We start from the raw sequence: 26,609 nt of genomic DNA on the forward strand, positions 1-26,609 counted from the left end.
AACGGCGGGGCCGGACCGGGCCGGCAGGGCGGTGTCTGTGGGGAGGGAAGGGAACGGCGGGGCCGGACCGGGCCGGCAGGGCGGTGTCTGTGGGGAGGGAAGGGAACGGCGGGGCCGGGCCGGGCCGGCAGGGCGGTGTCTGTGGGGAGGGAAGGGAACGGCGGGGCCGGGCCGGGCCGGCAGGGCGGTGTCTGTGGGGAGGGAAGGGAACGGCGGGGCCGGCCCGTCCGTGAGGGGACCCCGCGCCCGCCATGGCGGGGGAGCCCCCTCAGCGCTGCCCCCTCAGGGAGGCCCCGCCCCGGCAGGCCCCGCCCCACGCTGAGGCCCCGCCCCAGGCCCCGCCCCAGGCCCCGCCCCAGGCCCCGCCCCCGGCGCGGCGGGCAGTGTCCGCGGGGCGGGGCCGCTCAGTCGCGCGCAGGGCGGGAGCGGGAGCGGGAGCGGCGGGGCCGTCCCGGCTGTGGCAGCGGCGGGCGAGGCGCGGCGGGGGCTGCGGAGCAGCAGCGGCGATGGCGCTGTCCGTGCCGGTCAACGGGCTGAAGGAGAACGACAAGGAGCCCGTCATCGAGCTCTTCGTCAAGGTACGGACGAGGGTCGGGCCGGGCCGGGCCGGGGGGTCCCGTGTGGGCGCCGCGCGCGCGCTCCGGCCGTTGGGCGCCGCCGCTTTCCCTCCCGGGGCCCTCACCGGGCCCTGCGGAGCCCCCGCCCGCCCGCGGCCCCCGGCACGGCGGGCGGAGCCCCCTCGCGGGGCTGCCCCGGGCGCGGTGCGAGGCTCCCCCAGCCCCGGTGCGGGGCTCCCCCCGGCCCCGGTGCGGGGCTCCCCCCGGGCCCGCACAAAGGCACAGCGAGGGCGGGCCCCGCGCCGAGAGCGGAGCGCGGGGAAAGTCTTGGGCAAAGTGCGTTTGCCGGAGGGTCCTGCCCGGCCCGGGAGCTGCGGCAGCACCGGGGGGACCGAGCGCCACAAGGCATCGCCCCGCTCGGCATTGTGTGCCCGGAACGCGCGGGGAGGCGGCAGAAGGGCGGCGAGAACACGAGTTTCTGCTCACTCCCCGCCTGAGAAAGTAGTTTTGCGTCAGAAACCGAACGTGTAAGCGATCGCCAGTTTTTTATCGGAACCAGAAGAATGAGCATGTGTTTGTACAGCCCTTATCTGGGCAAAGATACCATACGGTATCTCCACATGTTTTGCATTCATTTATTGTAGTATGATGCAATATTTTGCATCCTCCGGGGCTCTGGTGATGCAGCATCTTGTCTTTACTTAGTATCAAAAGTGCACGGAGTAATTGGTGTTAATCTTCTCTTTCTGTGCTTAAATGCCCCTTAATGAAAGCCTCGGTAGAAAAGTATTTAAATTCTTCAGATAAAGTTTCTTTCAATTGCAGTGGGAAAATCTGAGATCTCTTCGTCTGAGATCTCAGAAAAAATGCTTTGTATAAAAGCCATAATGACAAACTTGGAAATTTCCAGCAGACTACATAGAGCTTTGAAAATAAGCTATTCAATATAAATTTTATTTCTTAAATAATACTCTAAAAGTGTTGAATTTTCCCCATTTCATACTTTTTACTATTAAGAGGCAGTAATGGAACCCAGGGAAAGCAGGGGAGGATTCTAGACCTGATTTTAGTCAGAATATTTAGCTCTTAATGTTGAGGTTAGGACTTACAACTACATCAGTTAAGTTACAGATTACTTTGAATTATTTATAGCAGTCACTTCTTTAATATAACGTGCCAGTTTATCTGTCCTAAAGTTCGTTGGCTGATTTTTTTCTTATTTTTAAACAACATAGAACAGTGATTGATGGCAGAGGGATTTGGGGGCAGGGGAAATAACCTTTGTGGGTGTGTTTAAAGGGAACATTTCATGCATGAGGAGTGGCATGGAAGAAGCTGTAAAAATAGTTGAGAAAGATGTGTTCACTCTGATTAAATCAGAACTGGACCAGTAAAGATTGAGAGTGTATGAAAGAGGATAATCAGTGAAATTCTTCTGTCCCTTTCTACTGACACTTCCTTTATTGGCATGAGTTTAGGAAGGCTTAAATTTGGGATTATCAGCGAGTTGTTTCTCCCTCAAGGAAGCCTTTTCAAGTGTTATGGGTGACTGCTGCACACTGGGTGCTGTCTGCCTTGAGGAGGATGAAGTTCAGGATAAAAAAAGAAGTTATTCTTGTCTGCCTTCACGGCCTTCAGGTCCAGGTTATTTCCCTGTACGATCCTGCAGGGGAGGAGCCGCCTCCCTGCCCCAGCAGACAGCCCCGAACTGTTGTTTCCCTGGGCGGTGCTGCCCGGCCCACACTTTATTGAAGCTGTTGGGGATTGTCAGGACAGTATTTCTGTAAAGTCCTTTTATGTGACTCATTTAGATGATCCCTTCAGAAAGTGCCAGCAGAATGTGGCTATTGAATGAAGCCAATAGTGCCTGTCTAGAGCACTAGATCTTGATTTACTATTTTTTTCCTTATAATGGGAAGCTCAGAATCTGCTGCAGTTTTTCACTTGGTTATGGCTGCAATGTCGAAAAAACTCGGGATTTCCTGAGCGTTTCCCAGCACAGCCGATCTCCCGGGCCCTGTTAGTCAGCAGAGCTCTCCAGGCAGAGGTGCTGGAGGGGCCTCCTGGCCCAGGTGGAGCCTCTGCCAAGGCCCGCGGCCCAAGGGCGGGGACTGCCTGACCCGAGCACAAAGGATTGGAGCAGCCAGACTGACATGAAACAAAGGTGCGGATTAAAGCTTGAGAAACAAACCTGCGCAGCAGGACAAACGCTTCGGCTCCGCGGCCGAGACGTGGGGTCTGAACCTCATTAAATTGTGCTCAGTAACAAAACAGGCCGGGCACGGCTGGGGAGGAGCACACTCCTGGAATTGCAGTTACCAATGACCGGACTGTTCGTCACCAGCAAAGCGGATTTTTCCTCAAAAGACAATGTATCGGTCTGCTGTAACTTGTATCTTCACAGTCTGTGATAAGGACGTGCAAGTCAGGTGCTGGGGTAGGAGAATGTGTCGGTGCTGGGGCGGAGAGCCCGGTCCGTCCCCGCGCCCGCGATGAGCTGCCTCAGCCGCCTGTCCGCACAGAGCCGGCGCTGCCCGTGCGCTCTTAAACCCACGCTAAATATTTTCAAGTCTTTTCTCCTGAGAGCTGATTAGGAGAAAGTAGCGATGTATCTGATTTCATTTAGTTTCCTTGCGTGCCTGCATGTTTTATTCATGAGGCAGGCCCGTTCCATTGTCTGCCAGGAGTATCCTGTGTGCCCAGAGCCCTCTCGGAGCAGGGAAGGTGCATTGTGGCGAATGTGCCTGCAGGAGCTCGAGCAGTGAGAGCTGAGCACAGCTCGGGTAGGTCACCTGCAGTAAGAGCTGCCGTTCAGTTGGTCTTGGGTGCAATTTTATTGTAAATAAAAAGTATGCTGGACTGACTTGATCAAATAGAACAGCTCATCTGTAGAAATATCAGGACAGTTACAAAACTACTTATGCAGCTTCTTTAAGGGAGTGTGGAGGGGAGATGGAGCTGCTGAAAGCCCAGCCCTTGGTGCTGGGGAGGGCAGGCAGGGATTGCATCCTCTTGTAATAGGGAGGTGAAGACACACAGGGTCAACAAGTTCAGTGTTACAGGAAGAAACCAACAGGCTCCACAAGCAAGAAATTCCCAGTGTGCTGGCATGAGGTGGGGTAGAGTACGTGTAGGGAACCGTTGAGGAAGGCACTCTCCTCTCAACTGGGTAACGTGCACATACCTGCAAATTAATCAGACCTTGGATTTCTGACAGCTTTCAATTGTCACGGTGAAATTGGGCACCTGTTTTGAAAATCAGATACTGTATAGTCTTTGTTTACCTGAGAGCTGTACACTCAGGAGAAAAAACCCTGTGATTCCACATTTCACAAATACCCCACTCTGAAACACTCCCAGTGGTTGTAACAGAAGCTTGTCTACATTTTTATATATCTGAATTAAACAAACAGAGATTTGGCAGGTGAACTGTTTGTGTTCTGGCATCTGGGTGTGTTTTGGTCAGGCCACTCTTGGAGCCATGGAAGGAAGGGATGTGAGGATGGGAGCTCAGGGGATGTGAGGATGGGAGCTCAGGGTTTGTGTGGATGGGAGCTCAGGGGATGTGTGGATGGGAGCTCAGGGTTTGTGTGGATGGGAGCTCAGGGCATGTGTGGATGGGAGCTCAGGGGATGTGAGGATGGGAGCTCAGGGTTTGTGTGGATGGGAGCTCAGGGGTTGTGAGGATGGGAGCTCAGGGGATGTGAGGATGGGAGCTCAGGGGATGTGAGGATGGGAGCTCAGGGGATGTGTGGATGGGAGCTCAGGGGATGTGAGGATGGGAGCTCAGGGGATGTGAGGATGGGAGCTCAGGGGATGTGTGGATGGGAGCTCAGGGTTTGTGTGGATGGGAGCTCAGGGCATGTGTGGATGGGAGCTCAGGGGTTGTGAGGATGGGAGCTCAGGGGATGTGAGGATGGGAGCTCAGGGGATGTGAGGATGGGAGCTCAGGGCATGTGTGGATGGGAGCTCAGGGGATGTGAGGATGGGAGCTCAGGGTTTGTGTGGATGGGAGCTCAGGGCATGTGTGGATGGGAGCTCAGGGCATGTGTGGATGGGAGCTCAGGGCATGTGTGGATGGGAGCTCAGGGCATGTGTGGATGGGAGCTCAGGGCATGTGTGGATGGGAGCTCAGGGCGTGTGTGGATGGGAGCTCAGGGGATGTGTGGATGGGAGCTCAGGGCATGTGTGGATGGGAGCTCAGGGCATGTGTCACTCTGGAGTCCTGGAGCTGCTGTATGTTGGTTTATAATAAACCAGCCCAGATCTTGATTGTCATAATTCTTTTTCCTTTTTTTCACCTACAATGCTGTACAGTTTATAGGCACATTGATACAAGGAAATAACAGGACTAGAGACATGCAGAGTTGCTTCTCAGAGACACTCTTGGCAGGGTTGTTGCTTGATAATCTTATTAGATAGGTCTCCTCCTTACATAGCAGATCATCCTTTGGAGGGTTTGATGTAATAACCTCAGCACCTGAGAACTCCTCAGCCTTCCTCTGATATGTGTTTGGTATGGACAGCAAAATGTCGTGGGAGGCTTATTTCTTGTGAGCAAACACTGGAGTGTTGTAAAGGAGCCCTTTATAAACTGAGGCATAACCATCTTGTTGTATCCTGTGCTCAGTGGTTATAAATCAGGCCTGCTCCTTCTTGGGCCAGCAAACTGTATTGCTTTAAATTGTGCTTGGGAAAGTTCTCACAGCCACAAACATCCTTGACTCTTTGATTTGAATCTGATTGCAAATACAGAACTGGTGCTCTTGGTACAGTATTAAAAGTACAGATGTGGTCTTGTGTAAATGATAATTATTTTGCAAAACATGGGTAAGTGAGCTTAAAGGCTCCTAGCAATCACATCCAAAGGGATTACCCAGGTGGGTTCAGGCAGAAATGGCCTCTGAGCACACTGCAGCAGTCGTGGTTGTACTCCCTGGCTTCCCTCCTCCCCCTGCCAGTGATGAACATCTCGGAGAACTTGTGCTTTACTTTGCAGCTGCAGTGAGGCTGTAACACCTGGTGCACTTTTCCTCCCTTTCTCCTCAGAGGAGTCTGCAAACTGTCTGAGTTGGTGGATTCCAGCTCCTGGCCTGGGCAGCTGTGGATGCTGCTGGGCTGCCCAGTCCCTCTCATGGGCAGTGCTGCCTGTGAGTCACTTGCTCTGTGGGCCAGACAAGGGCTCTGTGCTGTACAGACACTCCTGGAACACACACACTGCTGTAAAAGACAAATCTGCCTTCAGTTTTTCCAGCTGGGATTTCTCAGGGTGTGTATTGAGGGCTGGAAGGGGAAGGAGAAGCCCCTGTGTCAGAGCACTTGTGGGACAAACTTTAGACCGGGGTGCTGTGGAAGGTGAGGGGATCTGAGCCTTGTCCTGAGCCTTTGTGTGTCAGTGAGGGAGTGAGTGGGGGGGGTGTGTGTGCAGTGAGGGCTCACAGGGCTGGGGGGGCATCTCTGAACACCAACACTGTGTGTGTCAGTGAGTGGGGGGGGTGTGTGTGTGCAGTGAGGGGTCACAGGGCTGGGGGGGCATCACTGAACACCAACACTGTGTGTGTCAGTGAGTGAGTGGGGGTGTGCAGTGAGGGGTCACAGGGCTGGGGGGGCATCTCTGAACACCAACACTCTGTGTGTCAGTGAGTGAGTGGGGGTGTGTGTGCAGTGAGGGGTCACAGGGCAGGGAGACATCTCTGAACACCAACACTGTGTGTCAGTGAGTGAGTGGGGGGTGTGTGTGCAGTGAGGGCTCACAGGGCTGGGGGGGCATCTCTGAACACCAACACTGTGTGTCAGTGAGTGAGTGGGGGTGTGTGTGTGTGCAGTGAGGGGTCACAGGGCTGGGGGGGCATCACTGAACACCAACACTGTGTGTCAGTGAGTGACTGTGGGGGGGTGTGTGTGCAGTGAGGGGTCACAGGGCTGGGAGACATCTCTGAACACCAACACTGTGTGTGTCAGTGAGTGGGGGGGTGTGGGGGTGTGTGCAGTGAGGGCTCACAGGGCTGGGAGACATCTCTGAACACCAACACTGTGTGTGTCAGTGAGTGACTGGGGGGGGGCTGTGCAGTGAGGGCTCACAGGGCTGGGAGACATCACTGAACACCAACACTGTGTGTGTCAGTGAGTGACTGGGGGGGGGCTGTGCAGTGAGGGCAGGGAGACATCTCTGAACACCAACATTCTGGTGGAAACACATGAAGAGAATGAGAATCCTCCTAAAGAGAGTCTTACCTGTGCGTAAAGAAGGTTGATTGTTGAGCAGTACCAGGAGGTGGGAGGAACCCTTCCACAAACTGGGTTTCACTGGGAGGAGCTGGGTGGGGGCTCTGGTGAGCTGGCAGAGGGCAGAGCTGGGACAGCAGTAACAGCCCAGGGAGTCAGGAGTCATCCCCCTCCAGCCTGCAGTGACTCAGTGTTCCTGTCTGGGCCTTCCCTGGCCATCTGACCTCATCCTGTGGACAGAGAGAGTTCTTTATTGGAGGAGTCAGACTGGCTGGTGGTTGGAATAGGGCGAGCAGAGCAGTGATTGGTTCTGCAGCTGGACTTGGGCATTTTTGAAGGCTGAGTTGTCCCTTACACAAATCTGTTTAGGAGAATCTAATTTAGGAATTCCTTGAACTTCCAGCTAAACAGTAAGCTATGTACTCTGCAAAGTGCCTTTTGGACTGGGAGGGGTGATTTTTTGCAGGTGTTCATTAGCTCAAAGGGACAAGAAAACCTGGAACTGTTACTTTCTGCCCAGGGTGTTCAGAGCCTCTTTAAATGGCACGTTTATTGTGATGTGACAAACACAAGCCCTACATGCCTTTATAACAGTGTCTACATCAATTCCAAGTTCTGGCTGGGCTGGACACACCACTTGAAAATCCCCAAGAACTGGTTTTAAGACTGGGTAACTGTATTTGTCAGTAACTGGATTTGTTGCCTTTTCTTGCTAGATGTTCTCTTACTCCCTGTAACTGAGAGTCAGCTGAGCAGTGCAATTCTGTAGAGCCTTAACTGGACAGCAGGGGATTAAAAAAGGTGGATTTTGTTTGCCAGTGTAGACACTTCGTTTGTCTAAGACAACAAAATGTAATTAAGCTGGTGGTTGGTTGCAAATTGATGGTCCATGGAAAAATAATTTACATCTGTATTTGTCATCCATCTAATTTGATTTTTATCTTCAAAGTTCTTTGTAAATAACCCGTAACAAACAGCTTACTGTCCTAATCAGGTTTGGGTTTTTTCCTGCATGTTCTTCAGTGTGGAATAATACAGTTTAACTCTTAAAATAGATGTTAGGTGCTCATTTGTGGTATTAAGAGTTTCTGCATATTTTAACAGTTAAAACACCCAAACCCCAAATGAGTTTAAATAGAGTTGTGCTTCCAGGAGCTTTAAATCCTTTATTTAGAGTACGTTTTCCCTAGGAAAAGATAACACTTAATTTTTTAAAACTTGTTTTGAGTAGTTAGAGTTTTTTAATTCAGGTCAAATGCATTTGTGGCAGAGTCTGATTTTCAGGGCTCTGACTGCTGTGTTTGTTTATACTGAAGTGAAAAACAATCTAAACTCTGTTAATTACAAATGTCTTTGTGTGTGAGTTCTCTGTAGGTTCAAACTTATTCCTTGTATTGTTTGCCAGACAAAGGGCAAGGAACTTACACGAGGAAAGGAAATGACTTGGTTCTGAACACTGAATATCCATATTAGGTATAAACTAAATATAGGAGTGTAATCCAGGAGTGAAGTCATATCTGTATATTTTCCTGAGAGGAGCTAATGAGATCAGTCAGGGCTACTGGATCCGCTTCAGGCTTTTTGGCCCTGTTCAAACATGACTGTTCTGGCAGGAGTTTGGTGCTCTGTGCTTTGGAGAGCTGCTTTGCTAAATAAAGGAAACAGTTTTTTACGTGGTTCTGTCTACAAATGCAGACAAAGCAGCACAGCAGTGCATTTCTGTGCCCTTCCCAGGGCTGCATTGGCCACCCTGGGGAGGAGGCTGTGCTGGAGCTTTGGAGAGAGGGCAGAGTGTCCCAGGGGAGGGAGGGCTGCCCTGGAATGGCAGAGCTGGGATCCAGCTGGGGCAGAGAGTGCTGCCTTCCACTCACTGAGGTGGAGAGAGAGCAGGACTGCCTCAAACTCTGCTCTCTGGAGCTGCTCTAAAGTAAAAATTCCAACCCCACTTTTGGTCTTTGGTAATATTTTTCCTTCTCCAGCTTCTGGATGTGCTGTTAGCAGAGGAACAGGTTCAAAACTGCAGTGAGGTTGGAGTGATCTCGGAGAATTTGGACCGTTCCTTTGTCCCTCGGTGCCCTCCTCTGTGGCTGGTGCTGTTTGCAGGGGGCAGGTTGGAGGATTTGGGCCATGTCTCTGTTCCTTGGTGTGTTCCTCTGTGGGTGGTGCTGTTTGCAGGGGGCAGGTTGGAGGATTTGGGCCACCACTTCTGTGTCCCTCGGTGCCCTCCTCTGTGGCTGGTGCTGTTTGCAGGGGGCAGGTTGGAGGATTTGGGCCACCATTTCTGTGTCCCTCGGTGCCCTGCTCTGTGGGTGGTGCTGTTGCAGCCTGGCTGGGAGGCAGCCCAGCTCTCAGCCCTGCTGTGTTCCCTGTTTGACCAGCACTGTGAAGCTCCCAGGGGCAGCTTTTGGGCTGACACTCAGCCCTGAAGTTCTCTGGGCTCTCCCGTGCCCAGCTCAGAGCAGTGATGGGCTGCCCCTGGGCAGCAGCCCCAGGTCACTCCTCACCCCTGCCCTGCCCACCCCACGCTCCCTGCGCTCTCTGAATTGGGTTAGAAAGTACCACAGACACAGGTCTTTGTTTTTCTGTCCTGCACAAGTGATGCACATTCAGAGGGTCACTTGAAAAACTCTTCAAAGCCAAAGATACAAATTTTGTTTGGTCTTCTGAGCTCCAGTGACAGTTTGCAGTTCTTTCCTATAATTTTGATGCTTTGTTGTTTACTGGGGGAGATTTGGAAACAGGTCTCTTGGGCTGTAACCAAAGACACACAAATTAATTCATTAACGAATTTGATAAGTCTGGGGAGAGAATCATTGTCATATAAAATGCCTATTCCAGGTTTCTGTGCTGGATACCCAAAGTTCCAGGCACTGTAAAGAAACCCTCAGTCCTGTACAGTGACTTGTCTGTCTCCAGTTCAGTGCTAGAATATTGCCAGGATGTGGGAGGGTGTCACACAGCACCCTGGAGCCAGGGGAGCCCTGCTGGTCATGTGGAGGTCTGTTCCAGCAGGAGCTCTGGTAAAGGTCCTGCTGTTGAGGGGCCAGCAGAGATGCCAGGCCTGTGCCATTAGAGAGTAATTCAGTTTGCCTGTGCCAGGAAGTGGCATGTGGGACTCTGCCCTCAGTAATGCCAGGGGTCTGTATCCATGTCTCTGCCCTCAGTAATGCCAGGGGTCTGTATCCATGTCTCTGCCCTCAGTAATGCCAGGGGTCTGTATCCATGTCTCTGCTCACAGTAATTCCAGGGGTCTGTATCCATGTCTCTGCCCTCAGTAATGCCAGGGGTCCGTATCCAGGTATGTGCCCACAGTAATGCCAGGGGTCCGTATCCAGGTATGTGCCCACAGTAATGCCAGGGGTTTGTATCCAGGTATGTGCCCACAGTAATGCCAGGGGTTTGTATCCAGGTATGTGCCCACAGTAATGCCAGGGGTCTGTATCCATGTCTCTGCCCACAGTAATGCCAGGGGTCTGTATCCATGTCTCTGCCCACAGTAATGCCAGGGGTCCGTATCCAGGTATGTGCCCACAGTAATGCCAGGGGTCTGTATCCATGTCTCTGTCCTCAGTATTGCCAGGGGTCTGTATCCAGGTATGTGCCCACAGTAATGCCAGGGGTCTGTATCCAGGTATGTGCCCTCAGTAATGCCAGGGGTCTGTATCCAGGTATGTGCCCACAGTAATGCCAGGGGTCCGTATCCAGGTATGTGCCCACAGTAATGCCAGGGGTCCGTATCCAGGTATGTGCCCACAGTAATGCCAGGGGTCTGTATCCAGGTATGTGCCCACAGTAATGCCAGGGGTTTGTATCCATATCATCAAGTTTGTTTCTTCACTGAAGAAAATGGTAGTTCGTATTTAACGCAGGTTTGGGTTCTGACACTTCTTCTGATTTTCCCAGAGGATGAACATGGGATAATTTCTGTTCTCCAAACAACTACAAGTGCTTAATTAATTTCTGCTGAATTGTGAACTTACTTTACTACATCGTGGAGATCCCCCAGTCTTTTCTAAGAGCTTTCCAGTGGGAATTGGGTAGCACTGGCTAAGACTTGCAGGAAAGTGTGCTAATTATTGTGTTAGAAACAGCCTCCCAGGGCTAAAAATACCATCACCCCAAATGGTCAGCTGCTGTTGCAGGCAAGTGTCTGACACAGTGGGGGCTCGTCAGAAAGGTGGTAACTTCAGGGGCAGTTTGAGTGGGCTGATAAACATTCCTTTCCCCGGTGTCACTGCCAGATCTCAAGTGAACGCAGGAACTTGCAGTTAATATTTTAAAGCTTTTTCAGTGTAAGGAATTCCAGCAGCTGTGGAGCATGGATTGATTGCAAGGTGCAGAGGGTGGAGCTCATGGAGAGCCCGGGGTAACCCAGCTTGGCTTTTCCCAGGCTGGGGCTGGTGTCACTCAGCCTGTAGCAAATATGGACTGATTGTCTTGGGCTTTTGTACTTCAGTGAAGTCCAGGTATGAGCACTGCCCTTGGGCTTTTGTTTTCTCTTTTCCCTGTTTTTCTTAAAGGACTGGCTGTTTGAGGCAGCAGGGATGGTTTAACTGTTGGATAGAACTGGGCTTGGGGTGTGTGGTGTGATTGGAGAGCCCCACTTGGGACAGGGTTACCAACACTTTAAACATTTCCCTTTAGAAGTCCAATAAAGGGTCACCCTGGTCATGGGAGCTCATGTGAAGAACAGTGAGACATTCAGGTGCTGGAGGCTGAATTTGGAGCTTTCTGAGGTCAGCTCTGCAGTTTGGAAATGAATGTACACTCTTTCCTGAAAGACATTTTCATATGTTTAGATGGCACCTAATGAGGGATTTGCTAATTTTGTCACATTTTAATGAAATAAGTCACCTTTTTTCATAAAGGTGTTGGGGAAACACATTGAAGTTCAGTTATAATGGCAGTGGGGGAACAGGATCACAGAAACAGGATCACAGTGGGTGCTGTGGCCTCATCCACTGACAAACATGGGCAGCAGGGCTGAGTTTGAGGGCCCTGCATGGGTGACTTTGGTGTGAGGTGCCAGCCTGGTGGGTGTGGTGTGAGGTGCCAGCCTGGTGGGTGTGGTGAGAGGTGCCAGCCCGGTGGGTGTGGTGAGAGGTGCCAGCCCGGTGGGTGTGGTGAGAGGTGCCAGCCTGCTGCCTTCTGAGGGGAGGAGAATGAAGGGGGCTGGATGTTTTATTTAAAATCTTCTTAATGTTGGGAAAGAATGACAGGAGTTTGCTTACTTGCCAGAGACATTAATAGTATGAATAAATCTTCTTAATGCTTGCTTAGAGCTTATTGTGCTCTCAGACTGAATCTGCAGTGACTTTTTAACTTACTTGAGCAGTAAATGTGTGGAATAGGTTTCAAAGTGCTTAAAAAAGCTGTTGTGTGGTATCAGTGCCCAGGAGCTGTGGCACCGAGGGAGCAGCAGCCTGGGCTGTCTGGGACTGGCCGTTGCTCCTCTGGCTCTTTTGCAGAGGCTGACGGGGAACTTCAAATGTGCAGCACTTTTCTCTCTGTTATGGAAAACTTGTGGAGGTGAGTGGGTTCATAAACGTGACAAATTCCAGCTGGTAACAAGCACTTGGAACTGAAGTGAAGGAGCTCACAGTGTGTTAGGTATTGAACAGCTCTGCCAAATGGGAATTCTGATGGAAAGATGAGACCAGGAAAAACAATGTCCAAGGGACAATATTTAAAATCTTTATTCTGTCCTCTTTGTGTGTACTTTTTTTTCTTTACGAGGTGTCCTCCCCCTTCAGGTGGGACACACATTCCAGTTCTTACACACCCCTCTGCCTGTGGGGCTCCTGTTGGGCAAGGGGGGTGTGAGGGGTGGATTCCAGCCCTTTTTCGTTCACCTTTCACGTGCTCATTGTCAAAGCAGAGGATGTTTGTACCACTCTCTGAGATGTTTGTTGCTGGAGCCCTTGTCGGTGTGTCTGGTGGGAGAGGAACAAACGTGCTGGCAGGAGCTGGCCTGGGTTGCTGCTGGGTTTGTGCTGGCCTGAGGCTGTGTTTGCTTCCACTACTTTATGCTCATAATAACCTCTCTTTAAATGCTGTTTTACCGTGGGGTTTCATTGCTCTGTTACACTCCCAGGACAGCTGGATGTGAAAGGCCAGTCCCACCTGGCAGCACGTGCCAAGTACCTGCACACAAACAGTCCCCAAAAGGCTGAGGCAGCTTCACAGCTGCCCTCTGACCTCTCTGCCCTTTCTGCACTTACTTGATCTGCTTTGGGGCACTGGCAGTGCTGCCTTTTCACTTGGGGCTCCTGGAAACTTGTGCAGGCTGTTGGCACCAGAGATGTGTGGGATCCTGGTTTGCTCTCCAGGCTCTCAGCTCTGGGCTGTGTCATAAGGGCTTTGTGTGCCTTTAAATGTTTCTTTGCTTCTCTGTTTTTCTTGCTGGTGTTCAATAACCTCCAGCACTGCCTTGGTAAAGTACATCTGTGCAGGTTCTTGTGTCAGGATTCAGGTTAATTTTTATGCAGCTGCAAAGACAAACATTTCACAATTTAAATGTAGGGGGTTTTTTCCTTCTCTTGGCTTATTTAGCCACTTAAACAGATGTATTTTTACTTGTACTCTCTGGGGCTTTGGTTTGTTGGTTTTTTTTCTTAAAAAAACCCAACACTCTCATTTGAATGACATCACTGCTTGAGGGGAAGAGAAGGGAGGAGGTGGCTTCTGCATGGGCTGGATCAGCTCAGCTCAGACTTCCAGACAGTGGGATAAGTAGATTTTTCTCTGTTTTTTGCCCTTCCAAGTGGCTGGCACTCTGGCAAGGGCTGAGCTGCCTGGCACTGGGAGTTGCAGGAGTTTTACTGTGGCTGTGATGAACCAGGGTGACATCTCAGTGGGCAGACTGGTTTGGTTTACTGGCTGGTAACTCCCTCATGCTCACTGGAACTCACTTTCTTACTTAAGTTGCTTTACAAAGCTGCTTTGTTTGTTTTCATACAACACTGTAGGGTGAGTGCTGTGCTGTGTCTTTGCTCAGCTCTTTCTGTGCACACCTTGCAGTTAAGGAGGTCAGTTTTGCCACCTTTTCAGAAGGTGTTTGGTTGCAGTTTGGGGAGGGTGACACAGGTGAAGAGTGCCATGTGACCCTTCTGTCTGCTCCTGATCCCTGCTGGTGAAACCCTGGCAGGGCAACCCTGATGGATGATGAGCCTCTGGTGTGTATGTCCTTCAGTGGACAGTGGTAGAACTGAAGATCAGCCTAATTGAGGGTGGGTTGGCATTATTTAGTAATAAAGATTTTTAGACTGGTTTGAGAAAGACTTTGAAATAAAAACTCGAAGCTTCTCAGTATAGAACGGGCATAATCGTGTTGAATAACCAATAATTTAGGCTGACATTAGTGCAAAGAAGTCAACATACCATATTTACTTTCCTCTGATGGGGCTGAGGATTAGACACTGAAGGTATCCTGGACTATTATGGCCTGAGTGAAAAGGCAGTGACAACTTTCTGGCCTCTGGTAATGGGCTGGAGCACAACTGTTGTATGATTGACCCCCTGCACGACCAGGTGTGTGGAATTCCAGACTGTTCTTGCAATACTTAAAGGTTTTGATTCACTGCCAGCACAGCTCTGTCCTGGTGCAGGAAGAGCCAGAAACACTCTCCAAAGTGGTGCCCTCTGGGGAGGGCCTGCCCGAGAGAGGGGACATGGGGCAGTGCCCCACACACGGAGCTGCTCCAGCAGGGATGGGCTGTGGCACAGACAGGAGGTGGGGAATGGGCCTCTCAGGCAAACAGCTCCAGAGCAGGACTCCTTGTGCTCTGGAGCCAAAAGTTTCTTGGCATTCCGAGTGCATTCCTTTTCCAGTATGTGCTCAGAATAACTCGGGACTGTTTGGAGCAAAGTGGGACAAACGTTTGAGTGGAGACAGAGAGGTCTGTACTTGGCTGGGCTGTTCAGCTGCAGCTGGGAAAGTGCAGTGGGGTTGGTTTGTAGCACTGTGTGGGATTGGGCTGTAATCCCTGATTCCTGAGGCAAATAATCCAAAAAGCCTGTCTTGCTTAAACAAAAGCAGATGCTACTCATTGCTTGTAAATTTTGGATGTTAAACTTGCACTGCGAGGGAAGGGAAGTTTTGGACAAGTTGGCTCTGCAGCATAAATGCATCTGACCTTTTTTGGTCCTCACTGGCCACTTGGACTAAGGAGATGAACCTTAACCAAAGCCACAGCTCAGTGCTATGCCTGAATTTTGGAACACTTTTTTGTTCAGTTCTGTGATGTTAAAGTAGCTTTGCTTGGGGTTCCAGTGGGCCAAGCAGTGGCTGCTCTAAGTACTGAACCAGTTCTCTCTTCAGAGGATTGAATTTTATTACAAGTTTCAGGGTTTCCAGAGCTAATTCTTGCCCAGTGAAAACTCAAGTTTTCCAGCCCAGCAATACATCCCTCATTGTTGGGGCAATCATGAGATCCATGCCATCATCCCGGGGTGCCCTGAGGGGCTGCTGCTGCTGTCTGATGGCCCTTTGTTGTGGCAGGACAAAGGCTGATTGATAAATTGTCTATAAAAATGGGTTTGGAATATTAGTTAATGGTCAGTGAAGTCTCTATGTACTCACAGTTATGTCTGGGCTCCCCACACCTGCAGCTCAGCAGGGGCTCCCAGTGCCTGGGGGCAGTTGGGGCCTGCACAGGGACACACAGCAGGGAACTGGGAGAATTTACAGGGAATTGGCTGTCTCTTGGAGAAGGGAAAGTTAACCAAGAGCAAAGAACAATTCTGATGTGGGGAAACTGCCATCCCAAGGTGTGGCTGCTCAGGAGGATGTTCAGGGCACTGGATCACCCTCAGTGTGAAAGAGCTTTGTGGGCCAGGATAGAGTTCAGGTGCATTTCTTGACCAGCTGTTGGAGACATGACAAGTGAAGAGGGTACTCGAGTTCATAAATGTGCCAGTTCCAGTTGGTGCTCGGTCTGCCCTTGCCCAAAGATCCCTCAGTGCTGGGGAGCACTTGGAGATGCCCTGCCCTGCCTCCCATTCTCCCTGTTCTCCTCTGCAGGCTGGCAGCGATGGGGAGAGCATCGGAAACTGCCCCTTCTCCCAGAGGCTCTTCATGATCCTGTGGCTCAAGGGAGTTGTGTTCAGTGTCACCACAGTCGACCTGAAGAGGTAAGAAATGATTCATTTGTGTGACAAGTACAGGGCACTTGGTGTAACAAAGGTGCTGAACTTGCAGGGCTCATTCTCTGACATGAAAAAGAAAACCTGTCCTTATAAACACCGAGGGAACTGCTGTAGGTGGTGCATTCGTTGGTGGTTGTTGATCAGTGTCTGTAACCAACAGAATGGGTGTGGTAAATTCTCTTGAGTTTATTCAGAGATGCTCCTGGAAAGGAGCTGACAAGAATGTTATAACTTACATATAAGCCTTATAACTGAATATGGAATCTTTGCCACCTTCACAGAGAGATCCCACAAGTGGAAACTGCTGGGTGGGTGTTTCAGATCAACCCTTGGCAGATCCCCAGTGGTCACAAAGAATGCACACCCTGCACTCCTTCACTCCAAGCCTTGGGATAATGGTTCTCATTTTGCAATAGTAATGAAAACAATGTGAAAATACCTGTGCAGGAGGTAAATACAAGTGAGATGGGAAGGAAGAAAATGCAGAATATTCTGCCTTTGTGTATTGTCAGCCTGACTGGTTCTGGTGCCCTGTGTAGCTTCTCCATTTCCCAAATGAAAGCTTCAGTGGCTGGGAAAGGGGAGAAGTGAATCCAGGAGTTGAATTTCCTCAGGCTGGGTGTTCTTGTTTCATGAGGGGCACTGCTCAGTCCAGCAGAGCCCTTGTCACCCGAGTGATGGGGCAAGGCCAGTGGGACCAGCATGGAAGGCAGAACTCACCCCACCAGACTGAACCTCTTGGATTTTTGTGAAGGGGGTGGTTTGTTTGCATTTTAAGCATCCCCCCAAGCTGCTGCCTCGGTGCTGGCGAGGAGTGTTAAAGACTTCCATGTGTGGTGGGGCTGAAAGCAGCTTTTGTCAGCTGTGTGTGCATTTCTGGCTGCCCCAGGCTCTCTTCTGGCCACTGTGGGGTTTCACTGCAGATCTTGTTGCTGCCACAGCACAACCCAAGGGGGTCACACCTTGCCCTGAGCCTGCCCCTGGCCTGTGCTTGGGAGCTCCTTGGCATTCCAGACTTCTCTGCTTTTAATGGTGGTGTTTAACTCTTTGCTGGAATTGGTGGGGAGGGGGGTGAGAGGAAGGTGCAAAGGTGTATTTTAGTCTTTGAAAGCATTTTTCCTGCTGAACCAGTCGGAGATACCATTAAAATGCCAAATATGTCTGATGAATTGGCTTTATTTGTTTCCCTTTGGCAACTTTTGAGTTAATTTAATGGGGGAATGGGATGTAAGAATAACTTTTAATATATAAATTGGTTGCAGATGTTTAAAGTTGACCTTCCTTACACAAGGAAAGCTTTCAGGTTTGGTTTTGTGTGGGGTTTTTTTTTAATATTGAGGAGGGGAAAACAGAGTAAGTACAAAATTAGAAGAATTGCAGAGGAATGGGTCAAATAAGCTGCCTTTTTGTTATGCACTGGGAGGATTTTCTGGTAAAGGAAACAAAGGACCTCTGAAGCTAATTCAGATTTGAATAGATGTTGATACAACATAATTCCCTTTAGACTTGAATTAAAGCTTCATAAATAGAACTTTCCCATTCTAGATTGACCAATACCCAGTTATAGAGTAGTAGAATGTCCAATCCAGCTAATTGTTCAGTAGGAGCTCTTTTATACCAGATGGGATTGTTTTCCCTTGTTATGATTCCCAGAATGATGATACATGTGAGATGTTGCCTTAACACTTCTGACACTGTCCCAAGAAACTGCTTGTACAAGCACATTATTCCAGCCAATTATCTTCTCTGCTTTTTGTTCCTGCTGAAGACACTTGTTGAAGAGCACAGTACTAATTGTTTCAAGCATCTGAATTTATGTTCTTAGCCAAGCAAAGGAAGAGGCTTTCCTTGCAAACCATGTCTCTGCCTCACAACATCATTTCTGCACAACAGCAAGGCCAGCTCTGTCTGTTTGTGAGGCTGGAAAGGTCATGATTGGGTACAAAAGTTCACAGTGAGGAGCTTGGGACAAACTGAGCCTGGTTTGACTGACTGTGCTGGGTGTTTTCCCCCTCCATAATTGCTCTGGACATCACACTGTGCTGACAAAAGGAACATTCTGCAGTTCTTAGTTCCACTCCTGGCACACAAAAACACACCCATGGGCAGCCCATGTGGGACACCCCACTCTTTGCAAGGAGCTGCACATTTCTTGCCTCTCTTTGGGCACACAGAGGGTTTATTCTTCCCCTCTGGGCAGCAGCATTTCCGTGCTCAGAGCTCTGGGCTTGGCCTGGAGGGCAGAGCTGAGCACAGACCCCGTTTGTTGGGCTGCTGACAACACCCCAGGGCAGCCCTGCAGCTGAGCAGGGAGTCCTGTTCTCAACACCCCACCTGGGGGGTTTTACAGGTACCTTGGAAGTAAAGGTTAAAATAACAACATTAATAAATATTAAAAGGTGACTCCACCCTGGGCAGTGTGAAACTGCTGTGGAACTGGGCACAGGGGGGTTGTTGCTGGTTCTTTTCCCCCAGTCCTCAGACACTCATTGCAGTGGGTGTGTCATTTATAAATCACTGCAGCACAAGCAACATTTGGGGGCTGGATTTTGTCTGATCTACTAAAATTACTTGTGTGCTAATTGCTGTTCTGGTTTGTGGCAAAGCCATGAAATGTTTGTACCTTAACTCTGGTGTTGAAGATCCTGCCCACTTAATTAGGTAGTGACAGCCAGACCCTTAATGAAGTGCCCCTGCCTCTAAAGTGCCTGGTGGAGTTTGGGGCAGGCACAGGCCATCATGGAATCCTTTGCAGTGGTTATTCAGGGGGTTGTTGTTTGGCTTTTGTCTTTTAAAGCTCTCCAGTTTTATCTCTGAAGTAAAACTTCCCTGCAATATTTTTAATTGCCTCCTTGTTTGACTGTTGAGGGAATTTGTACTCTCAGCCTTTTAAGGATGTTCCTGTGCTCCAAGGGCTGTGGCTCCTCTGTGGTAAACCAGGGCTTGGTTATGATCTCCTGGCAAGGAAACAAAGTGGAAGTGAAACCCTCTGTGGTGTTTGGGCCTTGGCTTTGGGATGTTGATCTGCTTTCTTGTGCTTGAAAGATACAGGTGGTCTGAGTGGGTTAATAGTGCTCTGGGGTCCTTGAGGTGCACCCTGATTCTTTGGTTGGTTCATCAGACCAGTCTGTTTGTGCACTGGTCTTTCCTTTGATAGTTTTGCTGCAAATCCGGTGGTCTTGCCTGTGTTTGTTTTTCAAATAACATTCCTCTTGAGGAATTTTATCTATCCAGCACGAGGAATTGGAAGTGAGCCACCAGGACTTCCTGTAATTGTTGGAGTTACAAAGCTGTATTTAAATCAAGTGTTAAGCTACTTGGAGCATTAACCAATGACAGACTTTAAATCCTAAAAGTGAGAGAGTGATGGCAACTATTGGTGAGAAATCTCTTCTTTGAAGGTTAAAAATTAAAAAGAAAAGTTAAATTCTTGTATTAATAAGACTTCTGTCACCTGGTTTAAAGCAGCATGTGTAATATTCCAAGGTATGAAAATCAGCTTTCTCCTTCAGTCCTACCTGGAGTGCCAGGTAAGTACAATGGCACTGGGGGAGGATCAGCAGTGCAGGGCATGAGATTCTGGCAGGGCTTCTTCATTTTGTATAAAGGAAACCCAACATTTCTGTGGGATGCACTTGTGAACTGTGCTTAGTTTACAGAGCCCAGTGCTGTCCCTGCACACCCTGCTCTGTCCTGCTGCCCTCCTGGCTGTGTGTGTGGAGTAACCGGTCTGGTGTCCCTGTCAGTGAGTCAGGAGGGTTTCCTGAACAGTGGGGGCAGTTCCCCCCTCCAGTGGGTGCAGATCCCCCCTCCAGTGGGTGCAGATCCCCCCTCCAGTGGGTGCAGATCCCCCTCCAGTGGGGGCAGATCCCCCCTCCAGTGGGGGCGGTTCCCCCTCCAGTGGGGGCGGTTCCCCCTCCAGTGGGGGCAGTTCCCCCTCCAGTGGGAGCAGATCCCCCCCCTCCAGTGGGGGCGGTTCCCCCTCCAGTGGGGGCAGTTCCCCCTCCAGTGGGAGCAGATCCCCCCCCTCCAGTGGGAGCAGATCCCCCCCCTCCAGTGGGAGCAGATCCCCCCCCTCCAGTGGGAGCAGATCCCCCCCCTCCAGTGGGAGCAGATCCCCCCCCTCCAGTGGGTGCAGTTCCCCCCTCCAGTGGGGGCGGTTCCCCCTCCAGTGGGGGCGGTTCCCCCCTCCAGTGGGGGCAGTTCCCCCTCCAGTGGGTGCATTTCCTGGGTGCCCAGGGCTGGCTCACAAGTGTGGCCACGCTGTACAAGGCACAAACCCAGTTCAAAGGTTATGGTCCAGTTTGGGTTAGTTCAAACAGTAACAAAGGGGCAGCTTCTCCCTGGCAAACCTTCTGCTGGGTCAGTGTTTGTTGTTCTCTGCAGCAGCAGGTGGGGCTCAGGCTGCTCTCCCCAACCTGCCAGGCCCTGCAGTGGCTCCTGTGGGTTGTGGGAACACTTGGGGGTCAGTCACGGTGGGGGTGCAGGGCTGGGAACTGCAGCCTGCCCTCTGAGACACGGGCAGTGCCCTCTGAGACACGGGCAGTGCCCTCTGAGACACGGGCAGTGCCCTCTGAGACACGGGCAGTGTCCTGCAGTCAGGCCATGCCCTCTGGACAGTGTCCTGGGCTGGGGTCAGGACCCTCCTCAGGGGAGGTTTGGGTGCTGCTGCTGCTGCTCAAGTGCCAGGCAGTGCCTCATCCTGCTCCTGCTGGCACTGCTGTGAGACCAACTAATGCCCAGGTGACTTACTGGGGGAATTGACTGCAGCTCTTCAGGTGCTGCTTTGGGTTTTACAGCTTGGAATGGATCCACATCTCACTGATTTCAGCCTTCAGTCTGAATCTGCTGACCAGGATCTGGGGGGGCTTTCCATGGGGGTGTGAGCTGGGCACTCAGGGGGAGTGAGGAGGTGGCACAGCTGACACACAGGCTTTAGAGAAAGGCCTCTGGGGCTGTTGTTGTCACTGCAGCATCGAGGCACAGCCCGAGCAGAGAGAAGCCAATTGCTCATAGTATAGAGTGGGATTATTACTGAGCAAGGAGCTGGAGAGAACAGTGAGAGGTGTTGCCAAAACTGACTTAGGAGTTAGAAATGTCTGAGTATTTCAGCTTGGTGCTGTTTCTCTTCTATCCACTCATACTAATGTTGAAAATTCCTCTCCCAGGTGTGCTGCTCTTATTTGTAAATAGTTTTTTCACTGGATGAAACTTGAAGCATAGTTGTAAAGGTGATGTTTGAGCCTCTGTCAGCCTGTCTGTGCCCACATTCCCTGGGCACATAATAAATGGTTCATACACACTGCTGGGTGTCAGAGTTGCTTTTTTCCAGAGCAGGGGAGGATTATCACCAAGCACAGATTATGCTATATATAAACTGTTGTGCAGAGCTGGGGAAGGAGAGGCTGGGTTTGTGTGGGGTGTGGGTATATGTCCAGCCCCACTGTATTGATTTGAGAATAAACAGCCAGAGGCAGGAGGAAGCAGTTGGGTTTAAGTATTTTAACTTGTTAGGAAGTATCTTCAAGAGGCTAATCAAGTTGTAGAATCACTTTTTAAGAGGAAACCTGGTGATTCCTTTCTCAGACTGTGAGAGGCTCAGGCAGCACTTTGGTGTTGCAGCAGTGAATGGATGTCCCTGCTGACTCTGGCACTGGTTTGTGTTCCACCCTAGGAAACCAGCAGACCTTCAGAATTTAGCCCCAGGCACTCACCCCCCCTTCATCACATACAACGGGGAAGTGAGAACAGACGTGAATAAGATCGAGGAGTTCCTGGAAGATGTTTTGGCTCCACCCAAGTAAGTGTTCAAATGACAACTGTCCCTTGGAGAGGACACGTTCCCACAGGGATCCTGCGCTGGGGGTGATGATGTTCCTCAGCAGCACCAAGCTCAAGGCATGGAAAAGAGTTTGGAGTTCTTGCTTGTTGTACCTTCCCCTCCCCAGCTCCCTCATCTTTATATTAAAAACTGTTTTCTCTTAAAGATTATTTTTAAATTATCCTTTGAGTCCTGCCATTCTTCCTGCAGTTTCAAACTGAATGACTCTTCCTTTTGGCTGTTCTGATGACGTGTCCAAATAATGCAAATGAAGATGAGCCTGCCCCACAAAACTTAGTCCTGACTTGTAACTGCAGTGGGATGTGCTGTGCTGTGTTCCAGCTGTCTCTCAGCTGTTGGTTTTCTCCTCCTCAGCTGGCAGGAAGAGGCAAAATCCAGACACTGCCTGTAACAGACTGAACTGTTTGTCTTTTTAGTGTGACGAGACTTCACTTTTTGTTAAAAGATTGGGAGTCCAGAATATTCTGAAACAGCTGATATTAATTTAAATGAAAGAATAAATCTCCAGGGGTTGTTTCTGTACAGAGAATAGCCAAGTGTATTTAATTAGTTACCTGTTTGATTCCCCAACTATGAACAGTTACCTGCTTGAAACAAATGCCTGATTCAGAAAGCAGGAATATGCTCTGAAGATCTTCTGAAAAGTGACTAAAAAGTGGGTTTAAACATCTCAATTAAATGGAAGTATGAGATACTCTGTTTCAGAAGCAACACTGAAAATGGATAAATTGCTAAATCTACATTATGTACAATATTTTTTAAAAGGGCCATTTTGTACTAGTTGATGTATAGGATGAGTATCATTGTGCTAAATGTGCTGTAGATCAATTCCTTTCTGCTTTCCAGGTACCTAAAGCTTTCACCAAAGCATCCAGAATCAAACACTGCTGGGATGGATATATTTGCCAAATTTTCTGCATTTATCAAGAACTCCAGACCAGAAGCAAATGAAGGTGGGTGACCTGGGGCAGGGCCTGGGCACACGTGGCTTTGTTTGGCTGGTGTTCTCAGAGCAGCTTTGCTGGGAAGTGTCTCACTGACAAATTCAGCTGTGTTTAGTTGATGGACACTGGAGAGAGTCTCATGAATTAAATCTGTGGTTTAAAGTTCATGTCAGAGCCAAAGATTTCAACGCTTGAGAGAACTCCAGCTGGTGTTCAGTGAGAATTTCAGCAGGGTGTGCAGGGTTTGTATGTGCCTGGTATTGGATATTTACAGCCACTCAGAGCTCTGGGATCAAGGATAAATATTATAACATCCAGAACCCAGTTTCATGCAGAGTTTGTGCTTGAGTTTCTGTGCATCTGTTGCACTTGATTGTTTGCCCTCTGTGGGACTGAGGGCTCCTGTTCAGAGTTCTGAGCTAAGCTCAGTTCCCTTCACTTTCTTCAGAGGATTAAGACCTTTGTGTGTGGAGGCAAAACAGTAGATACAACATGAGAGATCAGTAAGTCATAAATAATTCACAGTTGGACTTTTAATAGTTTAGTTCAACTCTTTAATCTTCAATGTGCTTTGAGGCAGGACCGAAGCCAGGGGGTCAGGAGGCCCTTCTGCTGCATTTCAGAGGGATGTGCAAAGTGTTTGTGATCAGCTGAGCAGAGTTGGGTTCTGCGGGGTGTGCTGCCCTCTGCTGCTGCATCCCGGGAACCTCCGGGAGCTGGGCTGGCCGTGGCCCTTTGCTGAGATGTGACCTTAAACAGATTACGTTTGAATGTGTATAAACCTTAGCATAGCTTAATTCTGATTAGTGTAAGCCAGTTAGGCACAGTCCTAAGGAACTGACATAAGCCACTTTTAAAACCAAAAATAAACCCTTGTGGACAGTCTTAGAGTATTTTAAACTAGTGCAAACTCCTGCATTAGCCAGCTTTTAAATAGCCTGCATGTGTGGGCTGTGTGAAGGGACTGTGGTTCAGCTGCAGTGTTTCAGGTGACACAGGGCCAGCCCCAGCAGTGCTGGTGCCACAGCAGTTTCTCAGGGTTACAGACCCTTCTCTGTTGGGCTGCTCTGGGCAGTGCAGTGATGTGGGGGTGGTTGTCAGGTCTGTTACTGGTATCAGTAAAAGAGAATTTGTTCTGAACTGTGCGTGCTGTGGGTTGGCTTTCTGTTCCCTACACCTGTCCTTGCTGTGCAGCCTTAGAGCGTGGCCTCCTGAAGACCCTGCAGAAACTGGACGAGTACCTGAACTCGCCCCTGCCCGACGAGATCGACGAGAACAGCCTGGAGGACGTGGCCGTGTCCACGCGCCGGTTCCTGGACGGCAACGAGATGACCCTGGCAGACTGCAACCTGCTGCCCAAGCTGCACATTGTCAAGGTGCCCCTGGGGGATGTGGGAGGGACAGGAGGCCTTTGGCTTGTGCAGCCTGGAGCCCAGTAGTGTCAGCTCTTGGTAGGCTCCCGTGTGGGTTTAACTGCAGCGCCAACAGTCCATGAAATTCTGTGAGATTTGGGTCATTCACAGGGGCTCTGGGGCTCCTGCAGCAGCAGAGCATTGAATGGCACAACCCAAACCCCCTGAACTGCACTGACCCACGTGGGCACAGGCAGGTGCTGTGCAAGGTAGAGGAAGAAAGGAAAGGTGAAGGTCAGGTGAGCAGTTGGTGGTGGCAGTGGGTGTCTGCTCAGTTCTGTAGGGAAAACTGCCCTGTTAGCACAAAGTAAATGGCACAATGTGAAATAAAAGGATTGCATTAGAAAAAAGCTTGGAAGTCTTGGACGAGGTGGTCTGGGATAACCACAGGTGTGTCTGCCTAACCATGGCTGGATTTCTCTCACTGCCTCCAGTGATCTGTGCCAGTTTGTACTGCAGATGGAGCCACAGGCTCAGTTTCTGCCGGGGTGCAGGAGCATTTCCTTGGTGAGGACAAACCAGACAGAGCTGCCAGGGCCAGGTGGATCCCGAGGAACAGCTGCTGCTGGCTTTGGGAACAACTCTGAGTGTCCCACTGGGAAGGACAACCTCACAGGAGAGTGACCAGCAGTGGAAAAGTGGTTTCATTTGAAGGATGGAAATCCATAATCCAATTCCTTTGTTTCAGGTGGTGGCCAAGAAGTACCGTAACTTCGAGATTCCCAAGGAGATGACAGGGATTTGGAGATACCTGACGAATGCCTACAGCAGGGATGAGTTCACCAACACCTGTCCTGGAGACAAAGAAATTGAAATAGCTTACAGTGATGTAGCCAAGAGACTCACCAAGTAATCAGCACTTGCACAAGGATGACTTCCTGCATATTCCATAACAATGCTTCTAACAGACTGCTCCTTTCATATAAGATAGCAATTTTTTGTGCATGAACTTGCAGTTACTCAAAGTTACGGTGGATAGACCAGGTACAGTAATTACCTAAAGTTTGCAGAGTTAATTATAGGCTTGTTTCTCCTTACCTCCTTTGGCTATCATTGATGCAGTCGTGTTCATGTTGCACTGGGGAGCTCTGGGCTCCTCGGTGTGAAGGGCTGTCTTGCCCTGTGGCTTCTCTCTGTCAGCAGTTGGTCCCTGCCCATGAATTGGTTTAGGACACTGTCTCGCTGTATGGTACAAGGAATATTTATGTATTTTGGAGTTTATTGCTTTTCCAGAAGATCTGTACACAGTTGTCATACCTGTGACACGTCGAACTGTACCTGCCTGTCTATCCTATTTACATAGAGAAGGGAACTTATTATCCAAAAGAGCCATTTGCAGAATATTTGGCAATGTTTTCTTTTATTAAAAAAAGTCTCTTGGATTTGAAGTCGTGGTAGTGGTTGGGAATGGACTCAGTGTGAAAGTTGGATTTGAAAGGCCTCAGCATCAGGGAAGTTTGAATTCAGGCCTGAGTGCTGTGGCAGGAAGTGCAAAGCTCAGAGTTGGTTTTTAGTTGTCCTCAAGAGCTTGTTGAGATTAAAACATGTATATTTGTCCTGAATTGCAGCAAACAAACACTTGTTAGGATGCCCCTGACCACCAGGAAACAGCAGAATTGGAAGCTGCCACCTGTTCACCTTAAACATTGCAAGTGGTTTCTTTTTGGTAGTTAAGAGCCTTTGTTTGTATAGGTCTTTTTGGTGATATTTACTTAAAACCCTGTTCTGTCCTAAAGCAAGTCCATGTAAACCACAGTGTCCCAGTTGGTAACTGGTGAATAGCAGTGCAATGATTAGTGTTGCAAAATGACCCGAGAGCCATGAAATGGGAATCTTTGGGGAACTTTTTTATGCTCTTCCTTTCCTGAAGAAAGCTAAAGTGACCTTTAAAGAGAACATTTGCCTTAAATTATAGTATGCATTCCTTTTTCCTGAAAGGAAATCTGTTGATTATTTTGTAAAGAAATGGTGTGTGGGATCCAGTCCTTTCCATTGAATTTGTCCCAGTCTGTGCACCTGGACTGCAGTTTTGCATGATCATAATCATTGCACTACTATCCATAGTCTTTGTACAGCAACACTGAGGAATAGCACTGCAATTTTTTTAAAAGCAATTTGCAAATATTTCTAAACCAGGGAATAGTTTCTGTGTTTAATGTTATAGAGGCATGAAGTGAACTGCTGGGTTATTTTTTAAAGACCATCACAAACAACTCCAAAGAATGCTAGAATTATATGCCTATTTTTCTGTAAAGATACTTTTGTATTTAACTGATTTTAGAAGCTGGAAAGTGCTATTCCTGGTAGGTTGTTCTTGGAGTATTTAACATTCTGCAATAACGTGGAAATGCTCACAGAAACACTTTTATACACTAATTTTTTGGTAAGCACTGGCTTTCTGAAAACCAGCCTGATTTTTATAAGCATCCTGCTTTTGCTACTTTATATACCCATGGAGTTAGTTTGACATAGAAGAGGTAGA

General features: G+C 49.5%; 1 protein-coding gene across 1 annotated transcript; it reads left to right on the forward strand.

Annotated features, from left to right (window-relative positions):
- The first annotated feature begins 399 nt into the window (after positions 1-399).
- On the forward strand, positions 400-25,509 carry CLIC4 (chloride intracellular channel 4). The gene is made up of 6 exons (XM_071576596.1): positions 400-578; positions 15,805-15,914; positions 21,604-21,729; positions 22,618-22,724; positions 23,910-24,091; positions 24,816-25,509. Exons 1-6 carry the CDS (start codon positions 507-509, stop codon positions 24,978-24,980), a joined length of 762 nt encoding a protein of 253 aa, XP_071432697.1. The 5' UTR covers positions 400-506; the 3' UTR covers positions 24,981-25,509.
- The last annotated feature ends 1,100 nt before the right edge of the window (positions 25,510-26,609 follow it).

Source organism: Pithys albifrons, chromosome 24 (genome assembly GCF_047495875.1).
Source record: "Pithys albifrons albifrons isolate INPA30051 chromosome 24, PitAlb_v1, whole genome shotgun sequence".
Lineage (NCBI taxonomy): Eukaryota > Metazoa > Chordata > Aves > Passeriformes > Thamnophilidae > Pithys > Pithys albifrons.